The sequence below is a fragment of the Haliotis rufescens genome, unplaced genomic scaffold, assembly GCF_023055435.1.
Source record: "Haliotis rufescens isolate VD_foot unplaced genomic scaffold, xgHalRufe1.0.p SCAF_8, whole genome shotgun sequence".
NCBI lineage: Eukaryota > Metazoa > Mollusca > Gastropoda > Lepetellida > Haliotidae > Haliotis > Haliotis rufescens.
The window spans coordinates 15,283,912-15,301,929 of record NW_025964372.1 but is presented as its reverse complement, the minus strand read 5'-3'; the positions used below and the strand labels follow the sequence as shown (position 1 = coordinate 15,301,929).

The 18,018-nt window shown below is 43.0% G+C and overlaps 2 protein-coding genes across 2 annotated transcripts; one reads left to right on the top strand and one right to left on the bottom strand.

The window, feature by feature from the left end:
• Positions 1-1,636: 1,636 nt before the first annotated feature.
• LOC124144840 lies at positions 1,637-6,641 on the bottom strand. The gene is made up of 6 exons (XM_046514445.2): positions 6,491-6,641; positions 5,948-6,069; positions 4,285-4,430; positions 2,847-3,014; positions 2,258-2,343; positions 1,637-1,785 (listed from the first exon to the last, which is right to left on the bottom strand). The coding sequence occupies exons 1-6, from the start codon at positions 6,494-6,496 to the stop codon at positions 1,732-1,734; spliced, it is 582 nt and encodes a 193-aa protein (XP_046370401.1). The 5' UTR covers positions 6,497-6,641; the 3' UTR covers positions 1,637-1,731.
• Positions 6,642-14,165: 7,524 nt separating this feature from the next.
• Positions 14,166-17,477, top strand: LOC124144839. The gene is made up of 6 exons (XM_046514444.2): positions 14,166-14,258; positions 15,126-15,188; positions 15,412-15,560; positions 16,119-16,265; positions 16,718-16,755; positions 17,313-17,477. The coding sequence occupies exons 2-6, from the start codon at positions 15,127-15,129 to the stop codon at positions 17,421-17,423; spliced, it is 507 nt and encodes a 168-aa protein (XP_046370400.2). The 5' UTR covers positions 14,166-14,258; position 15,126; the 3' UTR covers positions 17,424-17,477.
• The last annotated feature ends 541 nt before the right edge of the window (positions 17,478-18,018 follow it).

Genomic DNA, 18,018 nt, shown 5'->3' with positions numbered 1-18,018 from the left:
ATGCTTAATAGTAAAAATGGCTACAGATTTCATTGTTTTAACACTACTTTTGTAGCCGTCCGTGAATACCATTCTTGCAAAATGGCCTGAATAGTGCTAAAGTCGGTTCAAAACCCTTCTCACCCTCAATGTAACGGTTGCGTGCACACATTCAATTAAACCCCAGATTCTTATTTTCTTGTCTTCCCCCCCTAACAAAAGGTCACCACGACCGACGGTACACTAAACGAATATCAGTGTTTAGTTTAGATGTAGAAGGCACTGCCGGGCCAACACCTCAAATTACCCCAGCACTAATCCAGGATAGAATAGCAACTCATGCTTGCCGTACAAGGCGACTATGTTTGTCGTAAGAGGCGACAAACGGGATCGGGTGGTCAGGCTCGCTGACTTGGTTGATGCATGTCATCGATCTCAGTTGCCTGAGATTGTCTGGTCCAGACTCGATTATTTACAGACCTCCATGATATAACTGGAATACTGTTAAAAATGGCGTTAAACCCAACTCACACATTAGAGTTTTTATGTTATATTATGCTTTATGCGTGTTTCACATCCAACCACATGGTCGACTCCCTGAAGCGACCTTGACCTATCTATTTTTTATTTGTGTTTTTTTTTTACGGTAAACGCACGGTAAACGCAATTGTTATAACGCATGTTACATGGAACATGAAACTAAGGATAGAGAGTGAGTCTAGTTTTACGCCGCTCTTAGCAATATTCCAGCAATATCACGGCGGGGGACACCAGAATTGGGCTTCACACATTGTACCCATGTCGGGAATCGAACCCGGGTGTTCGGTGTGACGAGCGAACGCTTTAACCACTAGGCTACCAGACCGCACCTCTAAGGAAAGAGAAGGGAGTTCAAAGTCAAGACTTTTTTTTGTGTTTACACACAGGTTGATTTAAATGATACCGCTTTTGGATGATGACAAGAACATCTCCCGAATGAAGGGTAAGTGATTGAGTGATGTTTTTCGCCGCTTTTGGCAAAATCATGGCTTGGGTAGCGTTGCGTCATGGGAAATGGGTCTGGCGTATTGTACCTAAGTAAGTAATCGAACCAGAATCTTCAACGAGACGAACCAGGCAACGCTTTATCCACTATGCGTCACCACCGCCCTTCAGTCGTTCAAGTTTATTGGACATAACTTGTATTGTGACGGTCATCTACTTGATATGTGGTAATTAAAGTGACCATTTCGAAAACAATAACATGGTGGAGATCACACTTTCTGAAAGGTTCAGGTGCATAACTGTGTTGCAAGTAGTTTTCACCTTTAAAAGATAAGATGAAACGCGAAGGTAGGTATTTTGTGTTGTATGATTGTTGAGTTCAGAACAGGGAACGAGATCGGTTTAAGACCGCTTTTGTACATTATTCTATCATATCACGGCGTGCGAGCTCCATCAGAGGGAGGAAGTCTAAAGTGATGCAGGGCTGAAGCCACGAACATGGCCATTGTGTTTATCAACCCCAAATTAGGGACAATCTGGGACTCCCGTCATAGGTTCCTGGTACGCATAGGAACGCACCTTTTGTAAAGCGAATGGCGGCGACTTTGATGACTGAGCCATATACATGTATGCGTATGTACATCAAGGCAATAGGACAAGTCCAAGCAACAGATGAGTATGTATCACTTTATTAACAAAGCATTACATTTATCGTCCTTGCGGTCACGTGTCCGTCTGCCCCTTTGTTGCCATGACGAACATTGCGGATTAGGATGTGGGTGGGGGTTTCCTGTACTTGTAGGCGATGTTGCTATACTTCAGCTGTGGAAACAGAAATAGTGGCCAGTAAATCTCGTTTTCGTTTGCTAATTGTATACAACACTTACAGAGAGAATTGTAAGGTCGTGCTTTTTCTTAAGTTTATTGAAGCATGACTAGGTCCAGGGCTAAAAGTAAGATGGGAAATAGTAGCAATGTATTGCGCCGCTTTACTACCCGACATCTACTGATCGCTAAAACACTCGTAGCTAGGATTCACGCCTACATCACGTTCTACTGAAGTCGGATGCTGATTTTGTACCGACATCTACAAGCTCTTTCCAGAATGCAACCTTCATAGAATCGTGGACATGTCATACCCCATGTGTAACCAAACCATTTACCTTTGAACCTGATGAAAACGTCAGTCCTAGTTACGTATTAGGTATCATCGGATGCGGGATAGTAAATGCGGAGCAGTACAAACTACAATGTCGCAGCAAAGGTTAAATATTGCTGACGCATCATGAAATACCTCCGTGGTGTAGACCTTGTTTTCCAAATCCTCCAGGCCGGCCATGAATCCCTGGAAGGCTTCACACACAGACACTTTGCCATCACCTGCAGGCAAACAAATACACTTTATTGAGTGCTGACTTCTCATCAATCTTGCATTTACACAACTTATCTGCTTGCTGGATGTTTGTGTTGAGCTTGAGGAACTGGCGGAGTTATGTGTGTTTCTGGTTGGGTTTTCCGTCAAATGGCTTGCGAAAACTGAAGGCCATGCACAAACAAACGCCAGTTTAACCAACTAATATAAATTATATATTTTATGTATTCCATTTTAAAGAAAATTAAAAGGAGCAAATAAATACGTTTTGTTGTTTCGTTATGTTAGAAGTTCAAAACACTGTTGATGCTTTTGGATGAAATCCAGGAGAACAGGTAAGCTAAGAATCTGGGATTCGAACCAATGAGATGCAAGTCTATTCAGTGAACTTCGTTGCATCGGGCGACTGAATCATCCGTGCTCCTTAAACAATGTGACTGTAAAATGTAGAGAGTGGATGTCCATGTGAAGATTTTGTACATCAATATTTGCCAAGTTATCGCGAACCCACCATCCTTATCCAACAATTTGAAGGCAGCCGCGTCCTGGTCCGCTACGGTTATCACGAGGTCATTGTTGGAGTCCTGAAGGTCGAAGAGGCGGGCTGCGACACCTGTGCTGATGTCATATCGCTTCTTCGCCATCATCACGAAGGTGCAACGATCGACTCCAGCGGTAACTGCACACGACAAAAAAACATAAGAAATGTAGGTGTTACAATAGATCAAAGCATTAGCTGCTCAGGAGAACAACATACGAAATGTAGGTGTTACAGTCGATCAAAGCATTAGCTGCTCAGGAGAACAACATACGAAACGTAGGTGTTACAGTCGATCAAAGCATTAGCTGCTCAGGAGAACAACATACGAAACGTAGGTGTTACAGTTGATCAAAGCATTAGCTGCTCAGGAGAACAACATACGAAATGTAGGTGTTACAGTCGACCAAAGCATTAGCTGCTCAGGAGAACAACATAAGAAATGCAGGTGTTACGAACGACCAAAGCATCAGCTGCTCAGGAGAACAACATAAGAAATGCAGGTGTTACGAACGACCAAAGCATCAGCTGCTCAGGAGAACAACATAAGAAATGTAGGTGTTACGAACGACCAAAGCATTAGCTGCTCAGGAGAACAACATAAGAAATGCAGGTGCAACGATCGACCAAACCGATAACTGTAAACGACAAGAACATTCGAAATATTTGTGTTACGATCGACTGTAGCGTCAGCTGTTGAAGACAAGAACTACGAAATGTAGGTGCACCGATCGACCGCAGCGTTAACTGCTAAAGACAAGAACATCCGATATCGTCAGAGTTAAACACATATTTTCTTCAAAAGTTATCAGTACATTGTCGCAGACACATCACCGGCCCAAGAAAAATATAAATAGACAAAAGAAATACATATCCATGTATTAATTGCATCGTTATTCGCAAATATTCGTCTATGATTGTATTTGTATTGTATAATATAATTCGCAGAGCAGAGTTGTGCCTCTTTGCTGTGCAAGGATCCGACGCTCGTGGGTATACGTTTAATATTTTCCACAAATCAATTCGACCTACCCTTTTTTATAATTCGTTGTTCTGATTTACTGACATTTATGTCATGCAGGCTGTAGATGTCCATCACTCACATTAATACACAAACGGATTTATTGCTGACTCATCATCAGAGTGAATGCGGAATGTAAAAGAACGATCGGCTGATCCTTGCACAGCAAAGAGGACTAACTCTGCACTGTGAGTTATGGCAGGCGAGCCCACAAGATCATTGCTATTTGGGGATAGGAAATATTACGTATAACGCTTCTAGTGTACCTCCAGGGAATGCAATGTGTACCCACTATACCCTCGGGTAAGATGTCAAGCCAATGTAGCAAAACTAGTTGTTGTACATGGTCGTAATGTGATTCTGAATAACCTTTTTTGAACAAATACTTACGGTTAAGGTCACTGTCGAAGGTAGCTGCAACAGTTGGGTTCCTCGTTTCGGCGGAAGTGACGTAGCCATCTTTGTTGGTGTCGAAAGCTTTGATGTCAGCCAGAAGTTGACGCGTGTCAACATCAGTCATTGGTTTGCTGGAGAGCCTGCGAGAATACAAAATTATGGAGTCAGGCGTCACATTAAATAATGTTTATTAACTCACACATTAAATCACCCGACCTAAAAAAAATAAACTCATATACAAGAAATATGACTTGATGTAACCAAGATTTAGTCTTGAGGAGGAAACGGTTTTTCTCTGCTAAAATATTTTCACTCTGACAAAATTCTTTTTTAACTGATTTGTTTTCTGTGGATATTATGGGTACTGCAACTCTGACAGCATGGGGACCCTAGGTACCAGAATGTTCCCAGTAGCTCATGGTTGTCAGGGGCGACTCAAAGCACGACTCCCACTACATCATAAGCATGCGTTCCTAAATTACTGGGGGCACGGTTGGCCGAGTCGTCTAAGGCGCCGTGATTCGCTGTGCAGAGTTGCGTCCCTTGGGCACGCCAGAAACCTATGATTGTGGGTTCGAGTCTCGGTTCGCCCCGATTATGTTTCTAGGTTTGTCAGCACCATACCCGTGCTCGTGGGTTTCACCGAAGTGGTAAACGTCTGAGACCTGCATCACTTCGGGCTTTCCTTCCACATTAGTGAGTGAGTGAGTATGATTTTACGCCGCTTTTAGCAATATTCCAGCAATATCACGGCGGGGGACACCAGAAATGGGCTTCACACATTGTACCCATGTCGGGAATCGAACCCGGGTCTTCGGCGTGACGAGCGAACGCTTAAACCTCTAGGCTTCCCGACCCCCCCCCCCCCCCCCCCCCCCCCCCCCCCTTCCACATTAAGCTGACACGCCGCGATATAACTGGAATAGTGTTAAAAGCGGCGTTAAACCCAACTCACTCACTCACTCCTAAAATTACTATCACGTGTGACGAGACCAGGTGTTCGCGAAACGATGATCATATCCTACCCACCAGTGGCATCGTCACAAATGCATGCAAAGGCAAGTAAATTGTTCATTTGAACAAAATAAGAGAAGATAAATTCAATTACCTTAAGAGGAACGCCCCAAGTGACGCAGGCCGGAGGCTATAACTATTTTGCTGAATTCCACGAGCACGAAGATGGTGCTGACAAACCAAAGATCTAAATCTGATCACCACCAGCGTATCCTGGTACGGGTATGTAAACCAAACCGTTGCCCATCCGGTAGTATTTCTTTGGATAACCACCCGAGGCGGTAAAATAAAACTTTAGTAAAATTTCGCCAAAGCCAGGACGCTTCTATTAAAATAGCATGACGTTATAAATGTACAATTATATCAACGCAAGACCAGCGCACGAGTGGCTCAGTTGTCTAAGATATGCAGATGTGTGTCTCATATTTTGTGCCGGGACCGTATTATCGTGGGTTCGAATCCCACATTCCTTCTAACTATCACCCATGGTTTGGCAGCACCATACCAGTGCTCGCGGGTTTCTCAAGAGTGGTAAACGTCTAACACGTGCATCACTTCATTCTTTTCTCCCACAGCAGACTTACAAGCTGTAGTTATTATAAATGAACGACTATTGATTGAAATACTAATTTGTAGTTCCCACCTGCCCTTGGTTTGGATTTGGAAGTCGCCGCATTCTGTCATCTTGTTGTTGCTGAACCAGCTTTCCATGGCAGATACAGAACCCACGACTAGGGCCAGACACAACAACGCTCTGTACATCATCTGTGTTTGGTTTACAAGAGCTTAGTTTTTTACTCCAAAGGCATATTGTTATTTAGCAACACAACAAAACAATGAAGAATACCCAAAACATATATTCACACTAATTCTGCAAGACGTTAAAACGTTATTTATTGAATACATTACGTTGGTGATATTGATAAATTATTTTAACGAATGATAATGAGTGATATACATACTAACATCAGAACACAATTTTCCCGAACATTTTCACAAAAAGGTCTTAAAGCATTCTTGAATAGTACATTCTAACTGAACAGAATTAAAGTCAACCACATGACAACAGACATCAACAGCAAAACAATGGACATTCTATATAACTCACACTGATTAGGATTTCTATGTTAATAATACTTAACAAAGCTTTAAAACGAAGTGGATGCCCAGTTCATTTCGAGCTCACCTTCATTCTCGACCCTTCTAGCGAGCAACTGCAGAGCCAGGCTTGGTGGGTTTGTTTCTTGGAGCAGAGCCCTGCTTTGCTTGTTAGTCAGCAAACTCAACCTATCAATCAAAGTGGGGCTCCAGACAGGACGCACATCCGTACGTGTTTGCAATATTTAGTGCTGGGATTATTTGCCGTGTTGGTCCGACAGTGCCTTCTACATCTGCACAAAATACTGATATTCGTTTAGTGTACCGTCGGTGTACTTTTGTTCGGAATCTGGGGTTTAATTGAATGTGTGCACGCAACCGTTACATTGAGGGTGAGAAGGGTTTTGCACCGCCTTTAGCACTATTCAGGCCATTTTGCAAGAATGGGATTCACGGACGTCTGAAAAAACAGTGTTAAATCAATTAAATCTTTTGCCATTTTTGCTATCAAGCATCCTCCCTCTCACATTTACTTAACCTTTTACTGACATTAACTTCATATAAGCGACAAAACACGTTCCACTCTCTCTCTCTCTCTCTCTCTCTCTCTCTCTCTCTCTCTCTCTCTCTCTCTCTCTCTCGCTCTCTCTTGCATAGATCGTTGCTCATGATGTCAATCACTGGATTGTCTTTTCTAGACTCGATTATTTACAGACCGCCATCATATAGCTGGAATATTGCTGAATGCGGCGTGAAACAACAAACATACGAACACACAGGTGTGGCGCTGACAGTCCAAGCATCGTAATCGGGGCGAACCTCGGATCCGAACCCAGACATCGCATTCTGTACGCATTCAGGGCGACTTTGGCCTGTGTACAACCCATTCACCTACTCCAACGGGCGCAGGAAATACTGTCACTTTAACTACATGGTTGTCTTCATGGATGCTGTGTTATTTGTATGAGTGCACTTGAGCCCAGGGTGAATATGTGAGACTACACTGGTGTTAGCAGTAGAAATATGTGTTTTTTATGACTGCATTAGGTGATAGGTTGAGTGTTTTACACAGTGTGTATTTCTGACTTCATGCTTCATGTTTGATGTTATTAGTAAGATTAGGCAATAGGGCAAATCTGAAACACGCATTGCTGTCCCTACCTAATCCAAATAATGTTCACATAACTTTGCCACACATAGTGATGCCTGACTGTGTGAACTTCTACAGTGATGCTTATTTTCCATACATGGTAATGCATGATGCACCTATAGAGATCACAAGCTGCAACAATCTGCACCGTCACTGTGCATCACGACATACACGCATGCCCTCCTAGAAAACACACATGCGACCACATTTCATATTTACTTACAGTACCTTAAGTATATAAATATTTACGTTGGTAGAAACACAGGTTCAGTATTACGTTGCTCTGTACGTCTTGCAGTTTGATACGTAAGGGGGATTGCCCAAAGTGTAAAAAGTCCAGGTAAAAAGCTGTCAACGTTTTAAGAGTTGAGATCATATGACGAGATAGTATTTTGACGCTGACAGTCCAAGCATCGTAATCGGGGCGAACCTCGGATCCGAACCCAGACATCACATTCTGTACGCATTCAGGGCGTCTTTGGCCAGTGTACAACTCATTCACCTACTCCAACGGCGCAGGAAATACGGTTTCTTTATTTGAACCCTTGAGACCTGAACAGTTTTTAATCTGGATATTTTGAACTCTGTTGATACTGTGCCATGACCCTCCCCCTTCCCCCTTAATTCTACAAACTGCAAGTCATTTAGAGCGCAGAAAACTGAACCTGTGTTTCTATCAACGTAAATATTTATATACTTAAGGTACTGTGAGTAAATATGAAAAATGATTACATGTGTGTTTCCAAGGAGGGCATGCGTGTATGTCGTGATGCACAGTGACGGTGCAGATTGGTGCAGCTTGTGATCTCTACACGTGCATCATGTATTACCATGTATGGAAAATATGAATCACTGTAGAAGTACTCACAGTCAGGCATCAGTGTGGCAAACTTTTAAACGTACTTTTTGGATAAGGTAGGGACAGCCATGAGTGTTTCAGAATTGCCTAACTGTTTGTAGACTGCCATGCACTCTTAGAAATTATATCAAATATGAAGCATGAAGTCAGAAATACACACTGTAAGCACTCAACCATTCGCTGAGTGCAGTCACAAACAACACATATTATATAGATAGTACCAATGCAGTCTCACATATTCACAACGGTCATATAGAGACAAATGCACTCAAACAAAGCCATGCACATAACCCTGTAGTTAAAGTGGCAGCTACGCATTCATACAGACACCCAAGCAGTCATACAGACACCCATGCAGTAAAACAGACAAGTACGCAGTCATACAGAGATCCATGCAGTCATACAAGAAACCATGCAGTCTTACAGGAACTTTGCAGTAAGACAGGACACGATACAGTCATACAGTCACCCAGGAAATCACGCAGTCGTAAAGACAACCACGCAGTCGTACAGACAACCTGACACTCGTACAGGAAACCACGCAGTCGTACAGACAACCTGACACTCGTACAGGAAACCACGCAGTCGTACAGACAACCTGACACTCGTACAGGAAACCACGCAGTCGTACAGACAACCTGACACTCGTACAGGAAACCACGCAGTCGTACAGACAACCTGACACTCGTACAGGAAACCACGCAGTCGTGCAGACAACCTGACACTCGTACAGGAAACCACGCAGTCGTACAGGAAACCACGCAGTCGTACAGGAAACCACGCAGTCGTAAAGACAACCACGCAGTCGTACAGACAACCTGACACTCGTACAGGAAACCACGCAGTCGTACAGACAACCTGACACTCGTACAGGAAACAGGAAACCACGCAGTCGTACAGGAAACCACGCAGTCGTACAGACAACCACGCAGTCGTACAGACAACCTGACACTCGTACAGGAAACCACGCAGTCGTACAGACAACCTGACACTCGTACAGGAAACCACGCAGTCGTACAGGAAACCACGCAGCCGTACAGACAACCTGACACTCGTACAGGAAACCACGCAGTCGTACAGGAAACCACGCAGTCGTACAGACAACCACGCAGTCGTACAGACAACCTGACACTCGTACTGGAAACCACGCAGTCGTACAGACAACCTGACACTCGTACAGGAAACCACGCAGTCGTACAGACAACCTGACACTCGTACAGGAAACCACGTAGTCGTACAGGAAACCACGCAGTCGTACAGGAAACCACGCAGTCGTACAGACAACCTGGCACTAGTAGAGGAAATCATGCAGTCGTACAGGAAACCTTGCAGTCGTACAGGAAACCTTGCAGTCGTACAGGAAACCTTGCAGTCGTAAAGACAACCTGACACTCGTACAGGAAACCACGCAGTCGTACAGGAAACCACGCAGTCGTACAGACAACCTGACACTCGTACAGGAAACCACGCAGACGTACAGACAACGACCCAGTCGTACAGACAACCTGACACTCGTACAGGAAACCACGCAGTCGTACAGGAAACCACGCAGTCGTACAGCCAACCACGCAGTCGTACAGACAATCTGACACTCGTACAGGAAACCACGCAGTCGTACAGACAACCTGACACTCGTACAGGAAACCACGCAGTCGTACAGACAACCTGACACTCGTACAGGAAACCACGCAGTCGTACAGACAACCACGCAGTCGTACAGACAACCTGACACTCGTACAGGAAACCACGCAGTCGTACAGACAACCACGCAGTCGTACAGACAACCTGACACTCGTACAGGAAACCACGCAGTCGTACAGACAACCACGCACTCGTACAGACAACCTGACACTCGTACAGGAAACCACGCAGTCGTAACAACAGCCATGCAGTCGTAACGACAACCATGCAGTCATACAAGAAATTGTGCAGTCATACAGGAAATTATGCAGACATACAGGAAACTTTGCAGTCGTACAGGAAACTTTGCAGTCGTACAGGAAATCATGCAGTTGTAGAGACAACCATGCGTGACACAGACAACAATGCAGTCACACAATAAATCATGCAGTCGTACAGCAAATCATGTAGTCATACAGACAACCATGCGTCACACAGACACCATGTAGGCATACAGACAACCATGCGTCACACAGACACCATGTAGGCATACAGACAATCATGCGTCACACAAACACCATGTAGGCATACAGACAACCATGCGTCACACAAACCGTGACCATGTAGTCATACAGACAACCATGCATCACACAAACACCATGTAGGCATACAGACAACCATGCGTCACACAACACCATGTAGGCATACAGACAACCATGCGTCACACAAACACCATGTAGGCATACCGACAACCATGCGTCACACAAACCGTGACCATGTAGTCATACAGACAACCATGCGTCACACAGACACCATGTAGGCATACAGACAATCATGCGTCACACAACACCATGTAGGCATACAGACAACCATGTGTCACACAGACACCATGTAGGCATACAGACAATCATGCGTCATACAACACCATGTAGGCATACAGACAACCATGCGTCACACAGACACCATGTAGGCATACAGACAATCATGCGTACACACAGACACCATGTAGTCATACAGACAACCATGCGTCGTACAGACACCGTGCAGGCATACAGACAACCATGCGTCGTACAGACACCGTGCAGGCATACAGACAACCATGCAGTCACACAATAAATCATGCAGTCGTACAGACAACCACACAGTCATACAAGAAATCATGCAGTCATATAGCAAATCATGTAGTCATACAGACAATCATGTAGTCATACAGACACTTTGTAGGCATACAGACAACCATGCGTTACACAGACACCATGTAGGCATACAGACAACCATGCGTTACACAGACACCATGTAGGCATACAGACAACCATGCGTTACACAGACACCATGTAGGCATACAAAAACCATTCAGTCATACAGAAAAGCTTGCTCAAGTCACACCATGCAGTCACACGGATGACCATGCGGTCAAACGGACAAGCATTCATTTATACCACGCAGGAATACATGCAGTCATAAAGACGAACATGCAATCATAAAGTCAGACATGGTGGCACATCGATGACAATGACCTTTAGATATCCACTCTGTCGTGCAGACATGATCTAGTTGTCATTCATTTCAATAACGAGATTCGGATGTTTGGTGAACGTTTATAGCACGAGGCTGCCGGACGTTGTGAAGCCACCAGGTACAAATGCCCTGTGTTCGGAAGTCACTGTGTCCAGGTCAAAGCGACGTATGACAAGTATAAGTCTGTCCAGCTGTACAATAGAATACCCCTTCAGTGTAGTCATCACAGAACTCTTCAGTCGACCTGTCCGGGGTTAATGCACACGAAGCATACCTTCTGAGTTGGGGGAGGTGAAACAGGTCCACATTGTGCATTTGACCAATTAGGCTATTACACTAGATAGGTTCAACCCATGTTCATCTTGCCAGTTAATACAGATTTCGTACCCAGGAGATCCGGTTTTAGGTGTGTGACTACATATATGTTCAGCTGTGTGTGAATTTATATATACATACCGTCTCCGACTATTTTGTCAATTAGATAAAATATAAAACGTTTTTTTTCTACTTCCTTCAGTTCATTTATTGGCAATACATTTCATGATTTATGTGTACAATATTATATTCTGTACAATAAAACATTTATATACATTTACATAATTAACATTACATTGATGACATAGATAAGATGAAGACAGATGCAACAAGTGCTGTCAGTGGCGAAGATCCGCATTCGGTTGTCCACTGAGTCATCCTTCAGCAGGAACTGTTCGAAGTAAAAAATCTATCTGCTGTGAACAGGTCTTGTCTGATGGTCGGTCTCTTCGGAAGAACGGATCTTCTTGTGCGACACGTTTTAAATGTTGGCATCTGGGAGACTACATGAGCTCCAGTTTGATGGCCTCTTCATCCAACATAGATGGCATTGGATCTAGAGATGACTTTGGCTAAGATGTGGATGCTCGCTGGAGTCTGCCTCACCTGAAATGAATAAATATTATAATAATTACAAGAGTCCTGAAATAGTTTCCATAACACATCATTAGTATTACTATGTTTTACTGAACCATGGTTCACATGACATTTCAAATCAATAAACATCTTCAATAAAAACAAATGGCTAAATCAACTCTGGATTTTAAATACGCATCTAATAAACTAACATCCAATAAAAGAATTAGTAAATTTGGTACTGTTTGTTAACTATTTATGTTACGGTGGTAATATATTTTTAACAGGGTATTTAATTTATGAACGACACTTACCTTCATGTCATTCTGAAAAAGCGGTTGATTGTGGTGATTGCTAACCATTGTGACGATGTCGTCTGATGTAGAAGCAATCGATCCACAGTCTTTGTCAAAGCAGCGCCAGGAAATCCAGTCTCGATTTCTTCTATAGCGTCTGAAAATAGCCCCTCCCACATAGAGATCTACCCCCACAAGCTGCTGGAATAAACTTCCGATACCATCCACTTCTGATGTCTCTTCTTCGACTTTCGTAACTGACACTTAAACTAAAAAATATATTTTGCAATGATCATGTTTGATGTTGATTAGTTAATCTATCAAAAACAATAACAAATCAATGGGATGCATCTATGATGCCTCAAAACAACTCAGGTAACATCAAAGGCAATGAAAGGTCTACTTCGTGTGTGTAGTTCAAAATCCAAAGGTTTCTTCGTATGCAGACACCCTATCCGGCGTGTCTAAGTACAGGCTTTATTGGGTCTGGTTTGTATTAGGGTGGACGAAAAATGGCAATTATGTAGAACGTGTCTGAAAGCGCCTTTGATGTTCACTTTAATCCAGTTACTCTTACCTTGATTCATTAACACAGATCCACGTCTTTCTGCAAACAAAAATAGAAACATGCAAGTACATTTTCCTATTTAATAAATATATAGAAAATATTTGACTTAAAAAATTATTTTTTGATATCATAAAAATCAAATATTTCAGTCTCTTCTCCGAATGTTGAGGATTGAAATATTTCTCTTGCACATTTGTGAGGAGAAATGGCTAAATGTTTTATTTCTTGTCAGCTCGGGATTTATTGAGATTATATAATTCGGATGAACTTTTTCACTGTAAAATTAGCAATAGTATTGCTTAAATGGATGTATACAATTCCAACTGATTGTTTAAATAAAATAAAATCCAACGAACGAACTTTTTAGGCCCTTGTGAGAACCTCGATGTACATGCAACTCGGCAAGCACTGCAGTAAAACGAATGTTGGAAGGATACAATGTCAAGGCATAAATTGACCCAGAACTCGAATACCCACGGGACAGAGCCTTTACCTGATGTTTGTTTCTGTGTTGTTTAACGTCGCACTTGAAGCGGTTGCCTGTAAATAATAAGTCTTGGCCAGATGCCCGAATGATTGCTATTGTTACTAACGATTGACGCCTTCCGTATACTCTCTCTCGCTCTCTCTGATTTTGTAGTCATTTAGACATCCGTTTTGTTTAGTTCGGTACTCTCTCTCTCTCTCTCTCTCTCTCTCTCTCTCTTTTATTTCTTCCGACTGTCGAAAGTGACATATATTACAGAAAAATTATATTGACAGATATAGTTCCCTTCAGCGTAAACGGACACGATTCTCAGCTGAAGTTAGCAAAACGTGGACACCCCTCCTCTGGACCCTCACCTGGTAAAGCTCCAAGCGTCTGCCTCCAATTGGGGCGGAGCTAGCTGCTGTGTGAATAGTCTAAAACGGATCTGGCCAAAGCTAGAGTCGTTATCCAGTGCATTCAGACAGGTTCGTACTTTTCGTATTTTACTAAAATACCTTACAACACAATTCAATGATAATCTTGTATAGATGTAATTAACTTTTGCATTCCCTCTTGTATAATATAGTTTGACAATATCACATAGAGAGTATAACTACTGATACAACGACTATAACTAATGGGTTTCCCTCTAACACATCGTGGATAAATTGTTTCCGAAACCCCTGCTTGATTATGTTGCTGTTTTAAGTGTTTAGGGGGCACGGGTGTCCCAGTCGTCTATTTGTGAAATATCTCTGTCTGTGATCCATATTACTCCGTCATCAGCGAATTTAGAAGTTGGGGTAGATGAGTTGACATTATCATATAGATCATTGATCATGATGTTAAAGAGGGTTAGGGGTATAATGCTGCCATTGTCCAGTGACATAGGATCAGATTGATTGGTCCCTATTTTAACTGATAGTGACCTGTTATGCAGGAAGCTGTCTGTGAAGTTTGCCATGTTTACTTCAACTCCATTTCGTGCTAGTTTTGTGAGGACTCCGTCATGCCATACCATGTCGAAGGCTTTGCCGAAGTCCAGAAATACTGCGACTGTGTATTTCCTGTTTAACTGTGCTTTTTTATTTCATTTTCGGGTCTTAATATATGATCAATGAGTGTCCCGTCTTGAAGCAGCTTTGATCAGGTTTGATGTGGTTGCCGGTTTCAACAACAACAATCCTGTGTGACAACTGAGAAAGCATCTAGGTTGATGAACTGTGTACTTCAATGGTTTGACTTATGTTCGTGTTATCGACCAATACATTGCTACGCAGCTCATACGCAATGACACTGCACAGATCCTGTCAAATAGAAACGTTATTACTTGCCTGTGTTTTATTTCACAGAATGCTTGCCCTCCGACTCACCGTGTTTGCCCTCCTCTTCTGTGGGACCTGTGGATTCTCCAGGTATATCAAGACATTCACGAAAACTGTAACACCTGATTTGAAAAATATTCTAAATAAGCTGTTATCATACTGCAATTGCTACGATTATATCTCCTAATACCAAACATCCCGTTAGAACAGATCCCCATAAATCTATTCTTGTCGTAAAGGGCGAATTAATTTTACCGGGTGGTCTTGATCGGTAACTGTTATCACTCACTCACTCACTCACTCACTTTTGAAGGTTTTATTTTAACCTGTTGAACCACTGCAACCCTCCCGAGCAGCTGGTGGGGAAGTTCTGTGCTGCTTTGCTGGACAACGACGTCAACGGTGACGGCAGAGTGGACGGCAGTGACATCGCCAAAGACGTCCTGTATTACAACTACGACGGTAAGTTCTGTTTAGTGACCGGCCATTTCATAACCTTGAAGGTCGTGTGTGTGTGTGTGTTTTTGTGTGTGTGTGTGTGTGCGTGCGTGCGTGCGTGCGTGCGTGCGTGCGCGTGTGTGTGCGTGCGTGCATGCGTGTGCGTGCGTGCGTGTGCGCGCGTGTTTGTGTGTGTGTGTGTGTGTGTTTGTGTGTGTGTGTGTGTGTGTGTGTGTGTGTGTGTGTGTGTGTGTGTGTGTGTGTGTGTTATTGCATTTATGACATGATCAAGTACCGTAGAAAAAGTAAAAAAGACTCCACCATCTGAGGCTGCAATCTAACTATGAGGATGTTTTACCATTTCTTTGTTCCCGCTTTCCTTATTCTTCTAAGAATATCATATTAGCTCAAACCCGTGCTCATGTTGAAATATCAGAAAAACGTTTCTTGAAAACGTCTAAAATCATTTTTTTTTACATATTTTAGCCTCACTTCTATATTTTGTGTTTGGTAACAATATGGCTATGATTGTGGAGCACGATATTTGAGAAAAAACTTGGTGTTTTATAATTTGACCTACAGATGACCTTTGCATCATGCAAGAGTGGGAGGTCGTGGCCAGATGGACGTGTAGGTATGGCTTCTCCGACCGAAACGGCCGATTCATGTTCAAATTATTCGACGGCAACAAAGATGGCTTTTGGACCGCAGACGACTTCAAGACATTAAGTAAGATATATTTTTAAGGTTTGTGTCCTTTCGCTGGTGGTTTCAGTGGGCGACATTCCGTGTAACGTCTAACGATTTAATGAATCATGGAATATCTATAACAGTAACATTTCCGTCCAGAACAGGCTAAGTGGATCGCAATGTCCCTGTCTTACAGCGTCGGAATGACGAACTAAACTGATAGAGAACATCATGAAAACGTCACATTGTGTTAGTGCCCAAGTAAAACTAGTGTCCGAAATGATTTGTGAAATAGTTTGATTCAAGGTGCCCAACCTGCAACATTACGTATTAAGATGTGTATTGACCATGTGTCATCGTACCCGACGGCGTGAGTCGCTGCTCATGGAGTTAATCCCGTGTTAACAATGGCTATTAACAGACAGTCGCGATTTAGCTGGAATTAAAGCGACGTAAAGCAACATTCACTTACTTTTTTATCTATTTTTCAGATTTTACTAATGCCGACTTCCTAGCGGCGCAATACACTGTAAGTAAATCAACAATCAGGATATAAAGAAGGTCAATAGTGCGAAAAATTCGCAAACAAACCAAGTCATTATTTTCAATGAGTGTTAACCATTGTTTTCTTCATATACTTAATTAAGATATAGTTATAACGGAGTTATATATTAAGTCCCTTTAAATCCCGAGTTACACACACCACTCTCCGATATCAGTATTGTAATTTCATGACATGTGATAATGTCACTGGTTTAGTAATACAAAACTTTCATTTCGAATACCTTCCCATATGCCCAAAGACCAGATGCTCAATCGTTCACTCGTCACGTCGGTTCACTTCATTTGTAGGAAGCCCATTGTTGGTTTACCCTGTCCAGATTTGACATGAATACTGTGAAAGCGGCATAACACAGCAATCACTCACTCTACTTATTCCGTTAGTCATGGGTTCGAATTAAACGTTGATAGCCTGTGTTACTTTCATATTTGATCACACATTACACAATGACCGAAGTAGTATCATGTACTACCCAAAGAGCGATAGGTATCCATTTCACTCACTCACTCTCCTCCTGTCTTCAGCGTTTCAAGAACATGTACTGCAGTGATCCGAACAACAGGGAGAACCCCGTTGACCGAGTCCAGTGTGCCGAGGTGAATGCACTGAAGCCAGAGGACGTCAAGTGCACATAAGAAGGACCCACATTCACCTGTAATGTAGAAACGTCAATAAAGCTGTTGGTAATAGCAAGTGTTTTGTCCTCCCTTGGGAGATTGTCAATGATGCCATCATCGCCGGGTGTATGTTACTTTGTAAGAGAAGGCCTCCGTGGTCTAGTGGTAGAGCGTCTGCCCGGAGAGCGGAAGATCCGGGGTTCGATCCCCGGCCGCGTCATACCAAATGACGTTAAAAGATGGTACTTGTTGTTACCCTGTCAGGCGCTCGGCATTAGGGGCTAAAACAAGGACTGGTCGGCTCGGAGTCAGTATACTGTGTCTGAGTCACCTCACCTATTCGTGTTAAACTGTGACATGTATCCCGGTGGGCTAGCATTGTAAAATAGGCATACGTCCGGATAAGTACGGGCACACACACACACACACACACACACACACACACACACACACACACACACACACACACACACACACACACACACACACACACACACACTAACACACACACTAACACACACACTAACACACACACACACTAACACGCTCACTCTTGCACGTCGCTACTTAAGTGCATTAATCTTGACCGGAACGTTAAATCCCACCTCACCTC